This window comes from Paramisgurnus dabryanus, chromosome 10, assembly GCF_030506205.2.
Source record: "Paramisgurnus dabryanus chromosome 10, PD_genome_1.1, whole genome shotgun sequence".
NCBI lineage: Eukaryota > Metazoa > Chordata > Actinopteri > Cypriniformes > Cobitidae > Paramisgurnus > Paramisgurnus dabryanus.
The window spans coordinates 16,536,409-16,558,238 of NC_133346.1; the positions used below are offsets into that span (position 1 = coordinate 16,536,409).

The 21,830-nt window shown below is 37.1% G+C and overlaps 2 protein-coding genes across 2 annotated transcripts; both read right to left on the reverse strand.

Moving 5' to 3' along the window:
* Nucleotides 1-38: 38 nt before the first annotated feature.
* Nucleotides 39-15,786, reverse strand: LOC135779731 (uncharacterized). Its single transcript, XM_065290618.2, has 4 exons — nt 15,391-15,786; nt 5,770-8,688; nt 3,774-3,848; nt 39-3,424 (listed from the first exon to the last, which is right to left on the reverse strand). The coding sequence occupies exons 2-4, from the start codon at nt 8,622-8,624 to the stop codon at nt 2,218-2,220; spliced, it is 4,137 nt and encodes a 1,378-aa protein (XP_065146690.1). The 5' UTR covers nt 8,625-8,688; nt 15,391-15,786; the 3' UTR covers nt 39-2,217.
* A 4,121-nt stretch (nt 15,787-19,907) lies between these two features.
* Nucleotides 19,908-21,383, reverse strand: cbln17 (cerebellin 17). The gene is made up of 4 exons (XM_065290622.2): nt 21,169-21,383; nt 20,949-21,011; nt 20,401-20,529; nt 19,908-20,290 (listed from the first exon to the last, which is right to left on the reverse strand). The coding sequence occupies exons 1-4, from the start codon at nt 21,344-21,346 to the stop codon at nt 20,004-20,006; spliced, it is 657 nt and encodes a 218-aa protein (XP_065146694.1). The 5' UTR covers nt 21,347-21,383; the 3' UTR covers nt 19,908-20,003.
* Between the last annotated feature and the right edge of the window lie 447 nt (nt 21,384-21,830).

Sequence of the window (21,830 nt, forward strand, 5' to 3'; positions counted from 1 at the left end):
GACATCAACCACTTGGCAAAATCAGTTAGAGCGTATTATGCCAAATACACAAAATAACGTTGTTTTAAGCGATGAAATAGGTGTACTTTAACAGATGGTTGAAACCAAGGTGATCCGTTCCACTGAAGCAACATGAGGTTAAATATGTTGTACAGGGGCAAAGCGGTGATATAGCAGGACTGTGATTTCAATGACTCTTCAACTGCTTCTTCATTCTCACATCTTAGCAACCTTGGCACCAAAAGTACAACCTCTCCAGAAACAGCTTGGAGCTGTAACAACTAAGCTATCATCAACCCCCAGGCCTGTCAGAGTCTGTCAGTGAATATTTGGAGATATTTAGAGCGGCAAAATTAACATGCTACAAACTGATTTCAGGTCAGCCTCTCCAATGACGCAACTGTCTGTAAGAGGGCTGTTTGTCAGGACGCAAGAGATTAAGCTCATGCTTGAGTTGGAATAATGTGGAATTACTTATCTGTGATCTTTGAGTGAGCTGGTTAAACAATTTAAAGTTATGTCAACTTATCACAGGTCAAAACTTAAAATAGTAGGTTGAATTGACTTGCAAAACCAAGTTGTAGCTGTTTGTATGTGCATGTTTTAGTGTTTGAGTATCTGTGTGCATGTCTGTGTATCTCAAAGTGTTAGCTATGCCCCTCCACTGTGATCTGTCATATCATATTGTCATTCTAGTAAAGGCCGACCTCATATCTCGGGAGACACATGCTACCCCCTCTCTCAGGCGAAAACACTGGGAGAAGAGCATGAGGGGGTTAGAACAATCTTGTGTTCCCCGTACTAAAAACATCCCTTTAAATATTGTCATCTGATACCCCCATGTGAGTTACAAAGGCACATCTGATTCACTTTAAAGGGTAAGTGATATGGCTGCTTCACAGATTAGCAGGAAGCAAGGTAATGTCAAAAATTGTCCTAGCTGTTTACTTGTAAAAAGTAACTTGTGGCCCTTTGTGTCTAATGTGGCCCTCTCAGCCATTGACGTTGAATACCTCTGATCTATGGCATTATCGTCTCATACTATCACTGTACCAAAGTACATTTTATAGAAGACATCATGACGGTGGCCTCATCTTGTTGACACATACACACACTCACACCCGGGTCTCAGCTTGCTTAGTAATTCTGCCCTTTTTGGTTCACTGTTTCAGAGTTACTGGCGTGTCCTTTAATAGGGAGTGTATTACAATTGCTTAAGGTACAATACTTTCTTTTAAGAGATAGCTGTGAGGTCCACTTGCTCTTTGTTATGGAGACAACCCAACCCTTGAGCAAGCAGTGAAGAGATGCTGACATTTGGGGCTTATGTGACATTACGCATACTGCAGAGATTCATGTTTTCGTAGGCTTTAAGTTGAGACAGAATCTAGTCCAAAAAAGTGCATAGCCCCTGGCAGCAGCTTATTAATCAAAGAAAGCCACCAGGGCGTGAATAGCTCTGGAGTCAACTAAAATGTGCGGAGTGTGTTTTTACACATAAAGCCATGAGTGTGTTGAGGTTTAAATTCATCTTTATGGTTCACAGATATCCTCCTACACAGCATTGATTGACTCCCAAAGCGTTAAGAAAGCTGTTAGGCCACAGATTGTTTAGGGCTTTCGAGACATCGAACATGCGTCCACCTTCCTTTGGGAGAAAAAGAAGTAGAGCTGACTACCGTGAGACTGACCACCATATCTCATAATTGTGTATGAGGGGATTCAATAGGATATACATGCCGACATTTTATAACTTTGAGAGTCGCTTTTGTTTGTGCACATGAAAAAAAAAAGATGCAAGACAACTTTCTTTCTTGCTTAACTTTAAATTTGCAGTTTATTTTGCTAAAGCTCCATACTGTATGTCAGGCTCATAACACATCACAGTTGTCTGACCCCTAGCAGATGATAGCTGTCCATTCGGAAGATCACAAGTGATGTTATGCGTACCACGAACTCACAGCACATTATGACCTAAAAATTTTGAAATGTTGAAAGCCCTTTCGTGTCTAGTCATAACAAGCATCGTATAGTTTAAATAGTTAAATCACAATAGTAATGTTGTACAGTATTTGGCAAGGTATTTTACAGTCACAGTATAGAATATTGCTCCATTCCTAAAAATATAAGTCTGACTTCAAAATGCATTAGAAACAAAAGGAGTTGTGACCAGAGGGTAGAGAGTCATGCATGAAACTACTCGGGGAACTGATGTAGTCACTTTCTTTGGACTCTTCGTGGTAACCAGCCGAACAGCTTCCTGTATAATTTCTTTCTTTTGATTTTGGCCCTAAACAAGGGTTGATTTGGGAGGCGATCGCTGGACTCAGTCTGGGGCAAAATCTGAGACTGAGTACGAAACGGAGGCATTATTTGATACTGAGTCTTTGTCTGAATCTGAGATAAATTCTGGGACTGAATCTGATAGATAATCTGAGATTGAGCCCGAGTCTGAATCTGTGGCATAATATGCGATTGAGTCCGAATAAAAGGCATAATATGAGAATCTGTATGGGACTGAATCTGAGTCTGAAACTGAGACTGACTCTGAGATATAATGCGAGTCTGGGTCTGAATCTGACTCTGAGATGTGGGCTGAGGCTGAGTCTGAATCTGAGATGCGGTATGAGGCTGAATCTGACTTTGAGAAGTAATGTGAGGCTGAATCTGACTCTGAGAAGTAGTGTGAGGCTGAGTCTTAATCTGCGACTGAGAAATGATGTGAGGCTGAGTCTGAATCTGAGATGTGGGCTGAGTCTGAATCTGAGAAGTAGTGTGAGGCTGAGTCTGAATCTTAGATGTGGGCTGAGTCTGAATCTGAGATGTGGGCTGAGGCTGATTCTGAGAAGTAATGTGAGGGTGAGTCTGAGAAGAAATGTGAGTCTGAGTAGTACTGTGAGTTTGAGAAATAATGTGAGGCTGATTCTGAATCTGAGAAATAATGTGAGGCTGATTCTGAATCTGAGAAGAAATGTGAGGCTGAGTCTGAGAAGTAATGTGAGTCTGAGAAGTAATGTGAGGCTGAGTCTGAATCTGAGAAGTAATGTGAGGCTGAATCTGAGAAAAAATGTGAGGCTGAATCTGAGAAGTAATGTGAGGCTGAATCTGAGAAGTAATGTGAGGCTGAGTCTGAATCTGAGATGTAATGTGGGGCTGAATTTGAGAAATAATGTGAGGCTGAGTCTGAGCCTGAATCTGAGACTTAATCTGAGAAATAATCTGTGGCTGCGTCCGACTGTCAGATTGTGTTTGGGTCATAATGTTGATGTTGAGCTGCTGTAATTTATGGTTCTGGATGAGTGAGGTTAGTAAAGAAAGAGATCCTTCATATCCTTCTTCTATTCTTCTGTCTGGGGATCGGGGACACAGACTCTTCACCAGCTCATTGAATCCCCTCTCCTGTTGCCGGAAATCATACTCCACACTAGAACAAACACAGCATGAGAAAAGAGGGTGTGAGGTAGACTGGAAAAGGTAGGGGGCAGAAAAGAGCAGATTTCATAATTGCTACAATGCCTGTGAAAACCCTGCTAAAGTCATTTTTTTAGATTTATTGTTTTATACATCAAATCATACTACATAATGTAAAGAACATTCTGTGAAAATATAACCATCATATTTTTAACATTGACTAAGGCCAAAAAAATCAGTGTCTGAAATCAAACTTTGATGCTTTAAATCTCATAGATTTTAGTCTGGATTCCACAGACAGGGTCTCATTATTACTAATAATTTTTTCTCAAATGTTTTATTGTCTCATTTGGTGTTTTCACCTGTAGACGGCACATGCAGTTTTCTGACAAGTGGGACAGTCACTTAAGTCTTGGCCAGTACGAAAACATCGCCGACTGCAAGGGAAGCAGTATGCACAGATATAATGTCAAAAGCATTCTTCTATTATGACCATAAATCATACCTAATACCTTCATAAATAAACCTGAAATAAAATAACTAATTACAAGTGTTATATTTTGAGATTAAAGTTTGTAAATAATAATAATCTAGTGCGTTAAGGCTTCATATACTGTATGTCATAGTTGTCTAGTTGTTCTGCATAAGGTAGCCTATATGTTCAAGCCTTTATTACATTAAGCATTCCATTAAATTCATTAATTATTCTTGTAAATTGATTACTAAATGGTTATAATTAGCTAATAAAGGCTAATAAAAAAAAATATTTACTAGATTGACTAACTGATCAAAATTTGTCTCTTTTTGTGCAGTCAGACTCAGCACACAACATAACATGATTTAACACACCTATTCATGGTAATAATTTATTCAGTTATTTATTACTTACAGTATGACTTCTTTGATCTATAGTTGAATTTATTGTTTAGACAGCTTCATCTGAAAACAAAATTACTTTAATTTCCAATACAACATTTTAGTTTTCATTATTGTTTTTCCTTTCTTTCGAAATATAAGTAATGTCTTATTATTGATTAATTTGGTAACTTTACTTAAAGGGGTGTGCATAAGACTGACATAACACCTTCATAATCATGACATGACACATAGAAATTTTTATGCACGTTTATGAGAACTGCATCTGTCATTTATTCAATTATGTAATTTTTAATGCAAAGATGACATTGTTTGAGATGTCTTTGTTGTGACAACTTGACATAAACCAAAACATCATAACTTGTCATAAATCTGTCATAAACATGACATAGCAAAACTTTAGAAACTACCTAGCTTTATGGGCTAACATTACATTAAACTGTCATTTAAATGTCATAAAGTGTTAATAGTCTGTTAAATAGTTTTATAACAGAATCATAAAATTTTTCTTTAAATATCTTAGCAAAATGCAACAGACACTTCAAAAGATTATACTACTTTATGTATGTGCACAGTACATAAAAACCTGACAACTAACAAAACTTGATCTTCCTCACACCGAGTGTTCTGAAATTTCTGACATAGAAGAAAAAACTAACAAAACATTTAATTAATTTATTGTAATAAACTGTTTTAGCAGCGATATGGACTCAACGCTGCATGGCTTAACCCATTATCAATTTTAAAACAATTTTAATATTATTGGATGATTGATTTTATTTCTCTAACACATGGAGGAAACTTAAAAACATTATGGACTGAAGAATAGTTATGATGCTGTTATAAGAATATTTGACATAGTATTAACACTTAATGGCATTTTAATGAAAAATTATATTTGTACCACTGTAGTTGAGGTCAAGAAAAATATTCATGATGCTTTTATTAAACTATTTGGCAGAGTATTAACACTTAATGACATTTTAAAGACAAATTATGTTGTATCACTGGTCAAAAGTGATCATTTATGTTGTCTTGGTAATGTCAAGTTGTCATGACAGGTTATGATGTATTAGTTAATGTCAAGTTGTTATAACAAAGACATCTCAAACAATGTCATCTTTGCCTTAAAAATGACATAATTGAACAAATTACACCTAATGACAGAAACGTGCATAAAATCTCCTTCATGTTCATGATACATGTCATGTCATGATTATGAAGGTTTCATGTCATTCTTATGAACACCCCTTTAAGTAAACTGTTACCATTAATTTTGGACCTAATCCTCCCCCATCCTCCCTCACATCTAAATGCAGTTTGTGTCCTGCTAGATCCTGCTCCTTTACAAACCTTATTGACCTGCCCTTGAAGAAAAAACTACATCTACATAAAACTTTTCTGAATATTTCTTAGTATTACCCTCAATACATCCTGTACTTTAACTGCTAATCTTGGTACATTTCTCCCTGTGTCTCTCACCCTTTGCCGAGTGCATGGCTCATTTCCAAGTCCTGGATGATGTTAAGTAGCGTTGTGATTTTCTTCTTGTTGGCCTGCAGACTCGCCTCTACGGTCTCTAATCTTTGCTCAGGGTCCCGCGGCCTGCTGCAGTGAGGCGATGCGGGCAGCAACCGGACAGCAGAAGGAGGATGGTTGTGTTTTAGTGAACATTGTTCATTTGGCACAGTCCCAACAGTCTGTGAGATGGAACTGGAATTAAATTCCATCTGTGCTTCTGTGTTGTGGAGACGTTCAACCTTCTGTATGTGCCGGACCGGCGTCTGTTGAAGGGAGAAGGTCCCGGGCAAAGTGCCTGTGGGTGACTGAGAAAGGTTTGGAATAGAGGCTTCATTCGAGCCCCCTTTGTCAATGCCCTCCATTACAAATTTCAAAGATGGAGCTAGCGGAGGTGCAGAAGTAGGCTTAGGAGGTCGTAGGCGTGTGTTTTGTACACTTTTGGGAGGTGGTTTGTTCGGAGGTCGAAGTGGTTGTTTGAGTGTTTGACACTTGGGTTGAATTGTTTTAATGTCCTCTGAGTCACTCAAAGACTTAAATTCAGTCCTGGTGTGTTTATCACCTTGAGGAGAAGCCCTAGTGGACGTGACGGCTAGTAATGAAGACTCGAGAGTGCCATTACTTGGCGGATTTAGGACAGAACGCCTGAGAACTTCGGGCTCTGTCTGGCTGCCCGCCGTATTTGAATGAATGCATAAAGCGCGAGACGCAGTTTTGACCCCAGGGCTCATACGTGAACGTTCTTTGGTGTGCGAAAGCGTCTCCGCTTCGGTCTGAGTGGAAGTAAATGCATTTGAGAGGTTTTGATGGTTGATCGTTTGCGTTGTAAGTGGTGCTTGCTGATGGGCCGACGTATTTGGGGCATGTAAAAACAATTGGGTGTCATCCTGGCTTTTTGACTCGGAGTGATGACATGACAGCGTGCCTTTATGTGAGGTTATACCCTGCAGTGATGCGCTGCCGGTGTTTTTTCTGTGTGAGGATGTGTGGGAATGTGTGCTCGTGTTTCCAGACGGGTTTGTGTCGGTGCGCATCGTCGCGCGACGGCACGAGTGTACTTCGCTGTGAGTTTCATGTGTGTGACTTACCAATTGAAACTGTGAATGTAATTCAGGAGGAGAGGCGGATGAGGATTCTGGGTCTGTGTCGGCACGGATTTGCGTAACGTTTTGGGGTTTAATTCTAAGATTCGTGCTTGAGCACGTCAATGGTTTAGCATGCGTGTCAGATTTGGAGTGTAACCCATTAGGGAATTGATCCTGTTTTTGTACGACTGAAGCAGTGGAGGATATGTCACTTTTATTTGCAGAACTCTGCGCTGTAGTTTGATGTTTAACTTTTGAATGTAAATAAGAGGATGCCGAGGATTTGGTTTGTGAATCTGTGCTTATCTGTTTTGGCTGTGATGTATCTGAGAATTTGGCAGGTGTGCTGTCTTCTACGCTCAGCGGTTTGAAGTTCTGCTCTGTGCCTGTGGTAGTTTCGGCTTTCGAGTTGGTTTCAGCGAACATCTGTTGTTTCACGGTGGTTTGCAAAGGTTTGAGGTGTGTTTTGGGTGCGCTGTGTGATTCTGACTGTGTAGGTGTGGATTGGTTTCCTTGATTTGGCTGTTTCCCATCAGGGTGTGAGTGGTAGGTGGATTTTTGTGCATTCAGATGTTGTATGCTCACCTCTGTGACACCTAGCTTTTCTGTGTTGACCTGTTTGTGCACATAAGGAGGGTGTGGAGTCATTGGGGGTCTGGGAGGGCATGTGTGAGGAGGTTTCTGGTTGTTCAAGTTTAAGTGTGTGTTTACGGCCTTTGAGCCTGGAGCTCTTTCCTCTCTCGCAGCATGTGTGTGAGTCTCTTGAACCGATGTGTGGCCGGTATGATTAATGTGTGCGTCAGCATTAGATTCCCTCTTGACTGCATGATCATTAGTGAGCTTTGATGCTTCACTTTGCTGAGCAGGCAGCAGAGATAATGGCCAGTTCTTGTTTATATTCACTTTGAGGTAAGAATGAAGGTTAGGGCTTATGGGGGGCTGGCATGACTGCGAAGCACTGTGCCTTTCAGTCTGCGTGTATGAATGGAAGTGTGAAATTCCCACATCCTTCCCGGGATAAAGCGAAGATCCTAATAAAGTTGGAGCTGTAACTGCCTTGGTTTGGCTGTGGAGAGCAGGAGGTGCTGAATTCTGCTTTCCTCCACAACTGCTGCAAATTGTCATTGGTGGTCTATGGAGGGCTAGGCATGAGGGTAACGTTTCTTTCCAAGAACGAGAGGGTTTTTGACTTTCGAAAGGCTCCTCCTTCTCAGTGACATCACTACTGATACCTCCCATTACCTTAGAGTCAACAATGCTCCCGTTGGTGAAGGGACAGTTCCGCTTTGTCTTTACTTTGCTGTTAGCCACACCCCTCGCCACAGGACTGGTTTTGATTGGCTGGTCAGGGATTTTTCTCTCAAGTCCCTCAAAAGTCACTCCCTTTTTAATTTTGCTCTCCAGACATTTCCCTTTATTAATGATACTTTTTGTTTTGTCTTTGCCACAGTCCTCTTTAATCACAGACTTATTTGAAACGTGCCCATTAGGTGGCATGATCACCTTATTTTCTGACGGTTTGCTGCATGTGTCCATGTGTTTGGCATCCAACTGTAGATGACTGTTTCGTATCGCAGGCGATGTCTGTACCCCAATATTACAGTGATGAGTCAGTATCAGGCCTGCCATACTGCTGGTCCCATTAGACACTGTTCTCCAACCACGTGTACCCACCAGCGCTGGCTCTCCAAGAACTGGCACAGGGGTACTGTGATCAGCTGCCCGTCTACCCATCTCAAGTATATCGGGCTTAAGAAGTCTTGAGTAGAAATCAATGCTTTTGACTACTATAATGCACCTGAGGGAGAAGGAGAAGATAAGGGGTAAAATCTCATGAAATAGGTCTTAATAACACATGTAAATATAATAAAATGTTATTTAGGATTGGTAAGATATCTCTGACATCATAGTATTAGGGAAAAAGCAAACTTTCTGTAAATGCATCATATTTTAATTGCAATCCATATAGCATTAAGATTTAGATTTTGTAGCTAACCTATAAAAGTATAAAGGGGATAAACAGAGACATGCAAAGGATACTGTAAATAAACTTGGTAACACTTTACTTGAAGAGGTGTTCATAAGACTGACATGACACCTTTATAATCATGACATGACAAGTGCCATGCAAATGAAGGAGATTTTATGCCTCTTAATGACAATGTCATTAAGTGTCATTCATTCAATTATGTCATTTTTAATGCAAAGATGACATTGTTTGAGATGTCTTTGCTATGACAACTTGACATTAATCAATACCATATATCATAACTTGTCATGGCAACTTGACATTACCAAGACAACATATTTGACCACTTCCGATCAGTGATACAAATCCAATTTGTCATTAAAATGTCATTAAGTGTTAATACTCATTAGCTTTATAGTTATAGTCTGTCATATAGTTTTATAACAGCATCATGAATATTTTTTTGACCTCAACTACAGTGTTACAAAATAAATTTGTCATTAAAATGTCATTAAGTGTTAATACTCTGTCAAGTAGTTTTATAACAGCATCATGAATATTCTTCAGGTCATAATGTTTTTTTAAGGTTACTATAGTTGTTTAAGAATTAAAATCAATCATCCAATAATAATAATAATAATTATTATTATTATAACTAAAATTGATAAAATTGTATTTTATTGCATTTAGAAACCCATTCACCTAAAATGAAATGAAAACACTACAACAATGGGTTAAGCCATGCAGCGTTGGGTCCATATAGCTGAAAAACAGTTACATTAATTAAATGCTTTTGTTAGTTTTTCATCTATAGCCATGTTTCCATCCACATGTTTTTATCCGAATTAAGTGATATCGAATGAAAAATGCCTTATGGAAACAGTAAAATTCGATTGAATTTCATGAATATCGACTCAAAAGAAATACGTTCGATCTCATCGGATTTTATCTTGATCGATATATGGTTTATGCGATAAACGCTGATGGAAACGTTATTTGCCGAATAAATAATGATTTGCGATTAAGATTTAGGTCATTTTATGGTTGCAACCCACACACAAAACAAAGAAGAAAAAGTTTTAGGTCCGCTCTGGTGGCACACATGGCGTGTGTCAACAAAGTCAGATGTAAGTGGACAAAGGACGAGACGAGATTCATTTTAAATTTAATTTACCAGAGAAAATAACGGCTATTTTAGAGCTGAAGATCTTTGCCCGAACCCGACAGGTTCGGTCGGATTCGGGCTTCATTTGTAACATTTTACACGGGCTCGTGCTCTGCCTTTGCACGGTAAATGAGCGGTCAAGTTCAATCCTGCTGGATGCCCTATCAGTAAGCGCAGGACCACGCTGAAACCATTTACAGTGGATTTAATAATTTCCTCAACAAAAATGTAGTCTAATCTTGGTGAGTAAAGTTTTTTTAATGTATAAATAAATACATAATTTAGACAGAGGATATAGACTAATGTTGGCATTAATGTAAAGAAAGTGAAGCAAATCCCACGGAACCTTAATTTCGTTATTCCCAAATAACCATCTTATTCAGAATGTATTATCTTAATTTAATTCGTTAAGAAATAATTGTTTTTATTGGCATGTTGGCCTATTTATAATGTACTGCATATGCCTATTTAGATCAAGATGTTACGTTACAGAATTCAGATGACTTATTTTTTTTCTTTGTTTCAACTTAAGTGACGTGTAGCCCAGTTAGTCATTAATAAATAATGTTAAAACATGTGTAAATTACTCATTCTTGATAAAATCTGTTTGCGTGCGCACATTTAAATAATGTCTGGCTGAAAACGGGTTCGGGCTTTTATAAAGCTGTCATCTAAATGTGCTTTTGGGTTCGGGCTGCATTCTGTCGGGCTCCGGTCATTTCAGGCCTAACTTTTAAGGCCCGATTCTATTTTAGATAGCAAAAATGTAAGAAATGCCATAATTTATTAGGAACTCGCGAAGGAAATGTCCAACAATGGTTATGACAAGACGTGGGACGTCCTCCGGAGTAAATGTAAGGCGCTCAAACAGCGATACGTGTTTCAAAAAAGAGAGTTATCTCGCAACGGTGCCGGAGGGAAAAAGAAAGCAAATTTGACCTTGATGAGATGGGTCCTCGGCCAAAGAACCCTCGTAGTTTTATTGGCTTCCAATATTAACAGCTCAGGAAATATATTTTTTCGTTCTCATTTACGTTAAGCATTGATCCGGACTATCATTTCACGTTAATGCCTCCGTTGTCGTCGGTCATTTACATGCATCTGCATCATCATAGCAATCATTTTCTTAGCTTGATATGTCGCTATCAGCTCAGCTGGCACAAGCACTTATAACTTGTGGTATGGCGCAATCCATTTTGTCTAGCAAAACTTTGTTCGCAAATGTTTGCTTGAATATTTTGCGATTCAGTGCGAAAATGAATGGAAACACCTTCAAATGTCTCAAATCAATTCGATATACCAATTTGATCGCAAAACAGCATGTGACGTCATTACGTACAGGTTTTTATTCGCTTTAAAGCCGTTGGATGGAAACACACTTTCACCCGCTTTATTCGCATACGTTTTTTTACCGAACTTCAGATAATTCGATTGACAAGTGGATGGAAACTTAGCTACTGTCAGAAAATTCCAGAACCCTCTGTGTGTATTGTGCACATACATAAAGTTAAGTATAATCTTTTGACGTGTCTGTTGCATTTTGATATTTTAAATGATTTGGCATAGTATTAACACTTAATGACATTTAAATGACAGTTTAATGTAATGTTAACCCATAAAGCTAGGTAGTTTCTTAAGTTTGATCATTGTTCCGCTATGTCATGTTTATGACAGATTTATGACCAGTTATGATGTATTGGTTTATGTCAAGTTGTCATAACAAAGACATTTTAAACAATGTCATCTTCGCGGGAAAAATGACATAATTGAACAAATGACACTTAATGACAGTTGTCATAAACATGCATATTATCTCCTTCATGTTCATAACACGTGTCATGTCATAATTATGAAGATTTCTGTCAGGACTCTGCCTTGAAGTCTTGTTAAATTTGTATTTTGTCATGGTGGCAGAGTTCTGGCAGTCCCTGGCCTTGTGTGGAGGTTCATGCCTAGTTTTTGTGTTTGGCATGTCCCTCCGGTGTCTTGTCTTTTGTCCCTGCCCCCTCGTTCTCCTGCTTATTGGTAATCATTAGTTTATTCACATCACCTGTTCCCGCTCGTTATCTTGTTTGGTTTTCTTATTTAATGTCAGTGTATCTTTAGTTCTGTGCAGGATCATTGTGTTGTGTGCTCGTGTTTCGTGTGCATTCTAGTCAAGCTATCTAGTCATAGTCTCAGTCTCAGTGTTATCTGTCAGTTTTATGTTTCATGTTGTGCACCCCCTCGTGGGTCTTTGTTTTGTTAAGTGTAAAAATAAAAGTGTTTTCTGTTTTCCCCAACATCGTCTGCATTTGGGTTCATCTGTTCTGCTAACCCTCACAGTTTCATGTTAGTCTTATGAACACCCCTTCAAGTAAAGTGTTACCAAAAACTTTAAAAAGTAAGATATCTGATTGCATTTAAAAAGCATAAAAAAGTAAGATGCCTGGTTTGCATAACATGTTTTACATAACTTTTTTATCTAACTAATATTTTTAAGTTGAATAACCTTAATATATATATATATAGTTTTTAAAAAGGGAAACATTTACAAATATGAGTTATGTTCTTAAAAGCAATTTTGCAATACATAGTCAGCAAAGAATTACATAAAATTACATCTAAAAATCAGCAGTCACGAAGACACAGGTTACACACTAATAGCACAGTTTTCAGAGCATGACCCACATACAAAAACTGCAAAGTATCAACCATCTGCTAGCGTATGCAGAAAGAAGTACAGTATATCAAGATTCTGGCTAAAATAGCAGAATTGCAAAAACAGAAGTGCAATCTATAATAAGAAATATAATGCCAACAAAAACTCTTGCAATGCTTCAATAATGGCAATGTTATTTTAGAGTGCAAGGCCTGGTAATAGAAAACCCAAAAGACCTTCCTGCCTCAGCTAGATGGATAAGAATAAGCAAAAAGGATGAGAGAAAGTGAACAAAGTGAAATTTAAAGAACAGGGTGAAATCAAATAGAGTTAAATTAAGAGCGAGCGAGCGAGCAAGAGAGAGAGAGAGAGAGAGAAAGAGAGAGAGAGAGAGAGAGAGAGAGAGAGAGAGAGAGAGAGAGAGAAATTGGTGCATATGATGTGCTAATTCCATCACCTCAGATCTGAACTTTTAGTTTTTTTACAAAATCAATGAAACAGTTTTAACATGTATGTGTGTGTGTGTGTGTGTGTGTGTGTGTGTGTGTGTGTGTGTGTGTGTGTGTGTGTGTGTGTGTACTGTACTGTGTGGGTGACTAATACAATTTTTCACACACTGATAAACGTTTTGTTTTGCTTTGACATAACTCTCTCTCTCATTTTCGCTTCTACACCTGAACCCCTGCTAGCCTCTCTCTCATTTCTCTCTCTTCTCTCGCAACCAACCTTGGGCATCTTAATAATTCATGCAGACAAAGAGGTGTTAATCAGTGGCTGACAGTATAGTTTTCTAATGAACCACTGTTTCATAGATGTGTGTGTATGTGTGGAGGTGGGTGGGTCTTGTTTGCATACATTTTGAAGACCAATGGTCCCGCAAAAACAGTAAAACCACTTCACTTACATTTTGGGGATTAGCTAGTAGTACCCAAGGAAAGAAAAAATTTATGAAGATACATACTAGGGACACTCCACTTTTTTGAAAATATGCAAATTTTCCGGCTCCCCTAGAGTTAAACATTTGATTTTTACCTTTTTGGAATCCATTCAGCCGATCTCTGGGTCTGGTGGTAACACTTTTAGCATAGCTTAGCATAATCCATTGAATCTGATTAGAACATTAGCATTAGCAAAAGACTATTTTTACTATTATTTTCCCTATTTTTGATATTACGCAGCATCTAAAAATAGTCCTCTTAGTAACTTTCAATAGCAGGGGACTATTTTCGGGCAGTGCGTAATATCATTGCGCCTCCTGCAGCCATGATCCGAAAAGTCCTTAAATATTATGCCAGAATGAGAGTATAGTTTTTAGCTATATCTAGATAATTGCAACTTTTAATTTTCTGTCGGTCTTAGTACACAATGTAACTACAGAAGAGTCAACACTGAAAAAAATTATTCATTCAATTTACTCAATTTTTTTAAGGTAAGCGGTTGCAATCAATTTATTTAAGCTAAATTTAAACAAAAGGTTTTTGTTTTGTTTTGTATTTCTAATTTGTTTTGTTTAAATGTAGCTTAAATAAATTGATTGCAACCACTTACCTTAAAAAAATTAAGCAAATTGAATGAATAATTTTTTTCAGTTAAGTTTTAAATAAGAAAATATAGAAACTCTCTAGTTATTTTTTTAGGGAGATGCTAATGGTCTAATCAGATTTAATGGATTATGCTAAGCTATGCTAAAAGTGGTAGCCCCAGACCCGGAGATCGGCTGAATGCATTCCAAAACGGTAAAAATCTAAATTTTAACTCTAGAGGAGCTGGAAAATGAGTTTATTTTCAAAAAAAAGTGGAGTGTTCCTTTAACCATGCATAAAATATGAAATGTTTCTTTAGGTTTAAAAATAGACACGTGCATTTAGAAAATAATGTTATTATAAATAAACGAGTAGCTAATGCATTGGCTCTATTATAATGCAAAAAGAAAGGGACTAAATGCTTACAAGCTGAAATAAAGGCATTATTTCAGTGTGCAAGCATTCAGTCCCTTTATTCTGATGAATTGTTTTTATGCACTGCACCTGAGCCCCAATTGTTTATTCGGATGTGCACACTTTCTGCCGCACTTTCCTATCATAATACAAGAACAAATGTGTGGATGTTTGTCAAATATGAAGGAATATGTCAACATGACATGAAGAATCAGGGACTTTGAAATCCCACAATGAACATTGTTACTGTACTGTAACTGTGATCAGCCAAACATCATCACTTCCTTTCAGCACATCATGCAGCAAACGCACACGTTCCCTCAGCCCTCAACGTGCACATATTTCAGATCATCTTGTCTAGTCCTTCCTGCGGTCTTTTAATCATGATCTGTTGTGGATGTCAAACTGACCCCTCTGGGTGGCACCATGCAGGCTGAAGCCACACACGTGACAACATGACAACAGTCCAAACTCACTGTCAGAAAGCTTCTAGTTTAGTAAGCACACGACTGACTATCTTTCGATTTTAATACTTACATTTTTTAAATATGTGGATATAAACATAAAACAGAGAAATGTTGGGAATTGGATCAAGAAACATTGCAAGATTTGAACTTGTGCTGCCCAAATGAGCACCACAGCTTTATACTGTATATCAAGGCACACGCATTAAGTGCTACAGTATAGGCCATGGCTCAAACACAACAGATTTAAATGAAATATATATATGCCAAAATTAGATAAAACATAAAACATTAACCATTTCCTGGTACATATAAAGGACCTACCTTCATTTACGTCTTAAGACCCAAACTCCAGATCTTTCAGACGTGTTGTAGGTGTTTATCTGAAGATCTCAGTGTTCAGAAAAGGTCCAGTAAGTGGGGGCAGCAAGGAGTCTCTCTAAGATGACTCAAATCCGCACACGAGGTTGTGTTTAAACACAGCAGCTGCCTTTACTGTCACTTCTCCAGCTCTGCGCAGACAGTAATCACGGTCCCTCAGATGCTGATTGGATGCCGTTCAGCTGCGTCTCGCTCCTCTCTGGAGGGGTCTGCTTTTGATTTGTTTTGATTTGCTCTCACCTTCGATTGCTGAGGCAGCAAGTACAAAGATGCATTGATCTGTGTCCTCAGCTTTGCGCACTCTCTGTCTCTCTCTCTCTCTCTCTCTCTCTCTCTCTCTCTCTCTCTCTCTACCTCTCTCTCACACGTACACACACACACACACTGGGTCTCAACCGCCTCACCCTCTTTCATATATGCACATCCAGTGCTGGGTCAGTAGCATCCTAAATTCAGCTGAAATTAGGCAGAGCTGATAGAGAAAGAGAGAGAGAGAGAGAGAGAGAGAGAGAGAGAGAGAGAGAGAGAGAGAGAGAGAGAGAGAGAGCCAAGGGGCCGTGTGAAAATTACTGACATTATACAAAAGCACATTGATTGGTGGAGTTAACAGATTTTTATCTCTGTACGTATTTTTTTCCACTTTATGATTGCATGTGATTTATTTCAATCACATTACCAATAAATTAGGGATGATATGAAATGTATTGTATGCTGGTGGTCGAATTTTGATGAGTTCAATTTGTCTTTGTGTGTGTGTTTTTTAAAAAAGAAGGGTCCAATACTTACTATGGATTAAAAAAAAAAAATACATTGTTCCAGAGAAAAGACACATAATAAAGGTTGCATGCTATATAACTTAATTGTACTCATGATAATTCATATTTTTTTATCTATAATATACAGTTGCAAATAGAAATGAAATGTATATAATTTTTTAGCTGGTCTGTTTTTTATTTGTCTTCTAAAAAATTTCATGCATCACTCCCAAACTTCCAAAACACTAGGGGCTCTTTCATACACCCGGCGCAATGCAGCGCAATGCATGACGCAAGTGTCTTTTGCTAGTTTCAACCCTGCGCACTTATCATTTTCACGTTTAGCGCCACAATGGTTACACTTGGGCTTCTGATCTAAAAACGAGGTGTGTTCAGGCGCGTTGTATGCCTGTTGCTATTTTGAGGCAACTAAAATAGACTACGCCATTAACCAACAAAAACCTGGTCTAAAGTCAATTTGTTTTTGTTATTTAATGAGCGTGTTCGAAATATTGCTTTATCACACACATGGATGTGCAGCTTTTAACATGAAAAAAATTTAAGCATTCAAATGTAAAAGATTATTATTGAGTCTCTTTGACATAAATGAGGACCAATTTTGAGACGTTAAAAGGCGTAAAAAGCTGCTTCACCTGTAGCCTGGTAAGTAAATAAATCCTTTGCTTTAAACAAATGCATCTGTTTTTAAATGTTTTTTTAAATGCTATCCCACGGATGTATTGTATATGATGACTCTGTACCTGTGGATATGGTGAGATGAGAAACATTTTTAAGTAATGCTTTAAAAAAAACTCATGGCGCTGTCACGGTGCTGAAGGCTCTCCACACGTTTGTAAATTCTTTATCTCTTGTTTGTTACAAATAGAGTATTTTAGAGTACAAACCTTTTCTTACATACTTGTAAATTATTTTTTTGATGATATTGGATAGCCATACATTTACAGCAATTAAAAGCCTGCTATTTTTACTTCCATGACTAAAAGAAAATGGGTTTTAAAGGTTTTAATAAAAAATTACCATTTCAATACAAGTGAAAAACAACACAATTATTTAGCATTAATCTTAAACTGGGGGTCTTCTTCCCCGGCTTAGTTTTTCAGTTTACAAAGTCTGTCATCTAAATAGGGATTACGCACAGCGCCAGCGCAACTGGCTTTTAAAAGGGATGAGAGCTGAGACTCACATTGGTTTATTGCACGCCTAAAACACTACCATTACTCATTAAAAGAATAGGAACTACCCTTTTAGGCCGTGGGATCGGTGCACAAACCATTTTTCCCGTAGTTAAATTAGCAAAAGTGGATTCGGACATGCCAATTTAGACCGTGCGCCGCACTGAAAAAAATGAAACTTTGGATCAACTTAAAAAAATTGCTGTATACTATGGACCAACTTAAAAAAATTGCTGTAATTTGTTACAGCTAAATTTATTAGTTTTTCCCAAACTATATTTTTGCTTTGGTTGAAACTTTTTAATTTAATATCAATCAAAATTGTTATTCAGCCCAAGATAAAAAAAATTACATTAGAACAAAGTTAAAATATTGTTTTTCATGGAGACCAAATCATTATTTTTACTTTGGTAAAAATGTTCCTGTCTCTAATTTCTTATAGACTGTTTCTTTTTCTGGAAAAAGTAATAATAAAATGATAAAGAAAGTCATAATATTAAATGCAATAGATAAATGAACACTGCCTTGTGTATGACTCCATCTTACAGTTTTAAAAAGAGTTAAAAGCTGCAATCTTTCACTTTTGCCTCTCTATCAGCATCTCTGTTTGAAAACTAAAATTACAACTTGCTTGCAGAGTTACAGGGATGAAAAGTTTAACTTCTAAAGAACGGCTGTAAATCTGGTTAATAAAGTTAGTCACCACTGTGACGATTAGTGTTTCCCTTAGTTGGGCACTTGGGTCTTGAAGTTTGGCATTGTCTTCTACTGTTATTTATGACAGTGTGTTTCTAAAGCACATTTGTTAGAGCAGAAGATTATGTAATAGATGAAGTCTGAAACTATTGATATATAATTGTTAATTATTGTGATTCAATCATCTCAAGCAAAAACAGAGTCACTGAATTTAAGTTATTTTATGTTCTGTCAATCCTGTTATGCTTCTGTACTGTAACTATGATGTAAAAATCCATAATGCCTGAAGAATTGTTTTTTTTTCACATAAATCTAATCTGTGGTGTTCATCTGACACACTGAGACATCAACAATCAGACTATGAAACGCAACAATGGTGACAATCAACAACAAAGCATCATCCCGCAATGCATTCTGGGCACCAGGATTGTAGAAAACTCATTTATAACTCCCATAATACATTGTGCCATGATAAAAGTGTGCAACTTTCTTACCATTTACTGTCACCATTGTTGAGCTTTGTATCAAAAGTGTTGATGTCTTTCTGATGCAAAAAAACCTAAAGTGTTGCAACTAGTGATGGTCGTTTTCGAAGCACTGCTTCATGAGGCTTCGAAACATTTACGAATCTTTTGTTTCGAATCAGTGGTTCGGAGCTTGTTTCAAACTGGCCCAAGTCACGTGATTTTAGCAAACGAGGCTTCTTGAAACGTTTCAAAAATCTGATGGTTCACCACTAGGGGGAGTTGATCACATGACCAGTGTCTTATATGTTTAGGTAAACTCGGGTCAGTTTTATTATGCAAGTTCATAAAACATTTATCCTTCTGACAAATAACACTGCCATTTTGTCTACTTTTTGTTTATAGACAGATTTAATGACAAAAATAAAAGGGTAGTTAGTTTTAATGATTTGCTTGCCCTAAATAAACTAAAAACACAAAATACACTTTTAACTATGTCTTAATTAAGTTATATCATTTTTTAAACATATTTTAATAAAAATCTTGCTATTATTTTGTAAAAAAAGTGTAAAATGTTTGGACATATCTGCTTTTACACTATTTTGACCAGCAGGGGTCGCCAGCGTGTGTGGTGTTTCGAACTGCTTCGAAAAACTTAATCAATTTCCGAAGCAATTGTTTCAATTGATTTGAAGCTTCGAAAAGCTTTGTTTCTCCCATCACTAGTTGCAACAGTCTTTTTTTAAACTGTGTCATTACCACGTGTGTGGATGCTGGAATAGTTGTATCTTGTTCTGACAGCAGTTGTTTAGAAGTTAAACATCATCCATGTTTAGAAAAGAACTCTGCAAGCAAGTTGTAATTTTAGTAAAAAAGTGAAAATAATGATTTGGTCTCTATGAAAAACAATATTTTAACTTTGTTTCAATGTAACTTTTTTATCTTAGGCTGAAGAACTATTTGATTGATATTAAATTAAAATTTTTAAGTTTCAACCAAATCAAAAATATAGTTTGGGAAAAAACTAATAAATATAGCTGTAACAAATTACAGCAATTTTGTAAAAGTTGATCCATAGTATACACCATTTTTTTTTAAGTTGATACAAAGTTTCATTTTTTTTTCAGTGCATACACCATTGAGGTTCTCACATTTCAGTTCAAATACATTAGAAAATTAAGATTTATTTATTTTAAGACATACAGTCATTGTAGTTTCATTCTTACCTTGAAATGTAAAGATTGCTTTTCTGAAATTGAACCTGAAATATTAAACCTTGACATGTATGAACCATTCAGTCACTGGTAATAAGCATTACTGATCATACAAAAATACTTTCATAACAATTGTAACAATTTTTAAAATATTTTTATTACAAATTGTCATGATGTCACAATGTTTATATTGGTTTGTTCCAGCTATACATGACAATGTAAAATGTAATATCATTAGTATAATGGATAAATGAGGAATCCACTAAAAGTGCTGAGATTATCTACACTGTCATGGATGGTGTAACCTGGAAGAAGTTTCATGGTAACTACATCACCCACTTCTAACTGTAGGACAGCTGCGTTTGATGCATATCTGTGCTGATTGTGGTTATGCCACTGACCTACTGCCACAATCTTCTCATTATTCTTGTACAAAAATCCACCTGAAGATTTTGAGCTTTGCACACCACATACAGTGAATCTGAAGAAGTAAACACCTTTAACTGGCGCTGTGAAGATACCTGCCATTGAAACAAAACAATCAAATCCATGCAAAACTGGGGGAATGTGATTTTTTAAAATTCAAAGTAAACACCATAACAAAACCAACTTTAGGTAAGACATGAGCTACCTGTTGTTGGATTGTAGCTGTTGCCAATATTGGTGAAGATGTTATTGAACGTCAGTGTGATTTCAGTATTATAGGGACCTAAGTCACCACGGTGACCTAAATCAGCTGAAAATGCCACCTTTGGGGTTGCTATGAACACAAAACGTTCAAAACAGAAGTCAATAAAAAAATCGAAACATAATCTCTAAAAACAAATGGTGCTAAATAGCACTAAAAGTGGTTCACTGGCTCGTTTTCATAGGAGAACCATTTTAAGTGCTATATAGCACATTATGTACTACCTGCGTAGAACTATATTGTGCTTATAGAACCAAGTCTGGTGCTATAGTGGTGCTACATCACCCCCGGACGGTTCTTCATAGGTGCTATATAGCACTAAAAAATGGTTCCCCTATGATTACAAGCTTTTAGTGCTATTTAGCACTCATTTTTTAGAGTGTAGGCCTATTAAACACAACTATCAACAAAAAATATTATACAATCAAAGCTGCATTATCGAAATGTTAAAATTTAGGACCTATTTTCACAACATCATTATATAAATTTACCTATTTTCTCGTTCTTTAACTCTGCCAGTTGGGCTTCACTGATCTTTAGTCGTTCAACCAATCCTAAAATCAAACAAATCATTTATTTCACATGATCTCTACATTTATAGTCAAAATGGACCATTTGTTTAATGTATAGTGGCAACTTTTGTAAGCCAATTTACTTTTTGTAAATAACAGTTATTTTAAAGGGTGAGCCATGTAGCAAGGTTATACTAACCTGCATTCTCTTTTATCAGCAAATCCATCTTGACTTTCAGCTCTACCATCATATCTCTCACTTCCTTCATCTCAGTCCAGATGTTGGGCTGGTTTTCATTTTCTGGTACATCAGTTTTTTCTGCATGGAATGGTGCACAGCGCAACAGCAGCAGAGCCACAAACACCCACATACTCATGTTTAGACAGGAAAATTTCAGTGGTTTATAGACATAAAACTTGTCAGCTTTTATATGCTTTGTGATTGTTAATCATTACTTTATTTGCTGTTGATACAGGTGCGTCTTATTCAATAAAATTAACCTCCTACACTCTGAGGCTATTTGGGGGATTTCCGCCTGGATTTGGCCTACCCAATTTCAAAAGCTTCCCATACATGCAGACGTACAAAAGTTTGGTATCATTTTACAGGAAACCCTTTGAAATTACATAAAACACTGTTGAAAGTGCTAAACATGGTTGCATGTTTTGTCAGTCCTCTAATAAACACAAAAATAAATAGGCGCTTTTGGATGTTTTTCTCTAAAGTCTATTTAAAAGTGTATAACTCTGGCCCTGAGAAGTAACAAAACCTGTTTGATTCCAGCTATTGTCAGCTTACAAAGGAAAAATGATTTTTTTCTCTATCATAATCTATGCAAAAGTTATTCTACAGTAAACACC

Excerpts from the sequence above, each read along its gene's own strand:
- LOC135779731 (XM_065290618.2), bottom strand. The coding sequence starts at position 8,624 with ATGGGTAGACGGGCAGCTGATCACAGTACCCCTGTGCCAGTTCTTGGA. Across the intron at positions 3,849-5,769 it reads AGCCATGCACTCGGCAAAGG|TCGGCGATGTTTTCGTACTG; the intron begins GTGAGAGACACA and ends CTTCCCTTGCAG. Across the intron at positions 3,425-3,773 it reads ACTGCATGTGCCGTCTACAG|TGTGGAGTATGATTTCCGGC; the intron begins GTGAAAACACCA and ends TGTTTGTTCTAG.
- cbln17 (XM_065290622.2), bottom strand. The coding sequence starts at position 21,346 with ATGAGTATGTGGGTGTTTGTGGCTCTGCTGCTGTTGCGCTGTGCACCA. Across the intron at positions 21,012-21,168 it reads GCTGATAAAAGAGAATGCAG|GATTGGTTGAACGACTAAAG; the intron begins GTTAGTATAACC and ends GTTTGATTTTAG. Across the intron at positions 20,530-20,948 it reads GTTAAAGAACGAGAAAATAG|CAACCCCAAAGGTGGCATTT; the intron begins GTAAATTTATAT and ends TTGTGTTCATAG.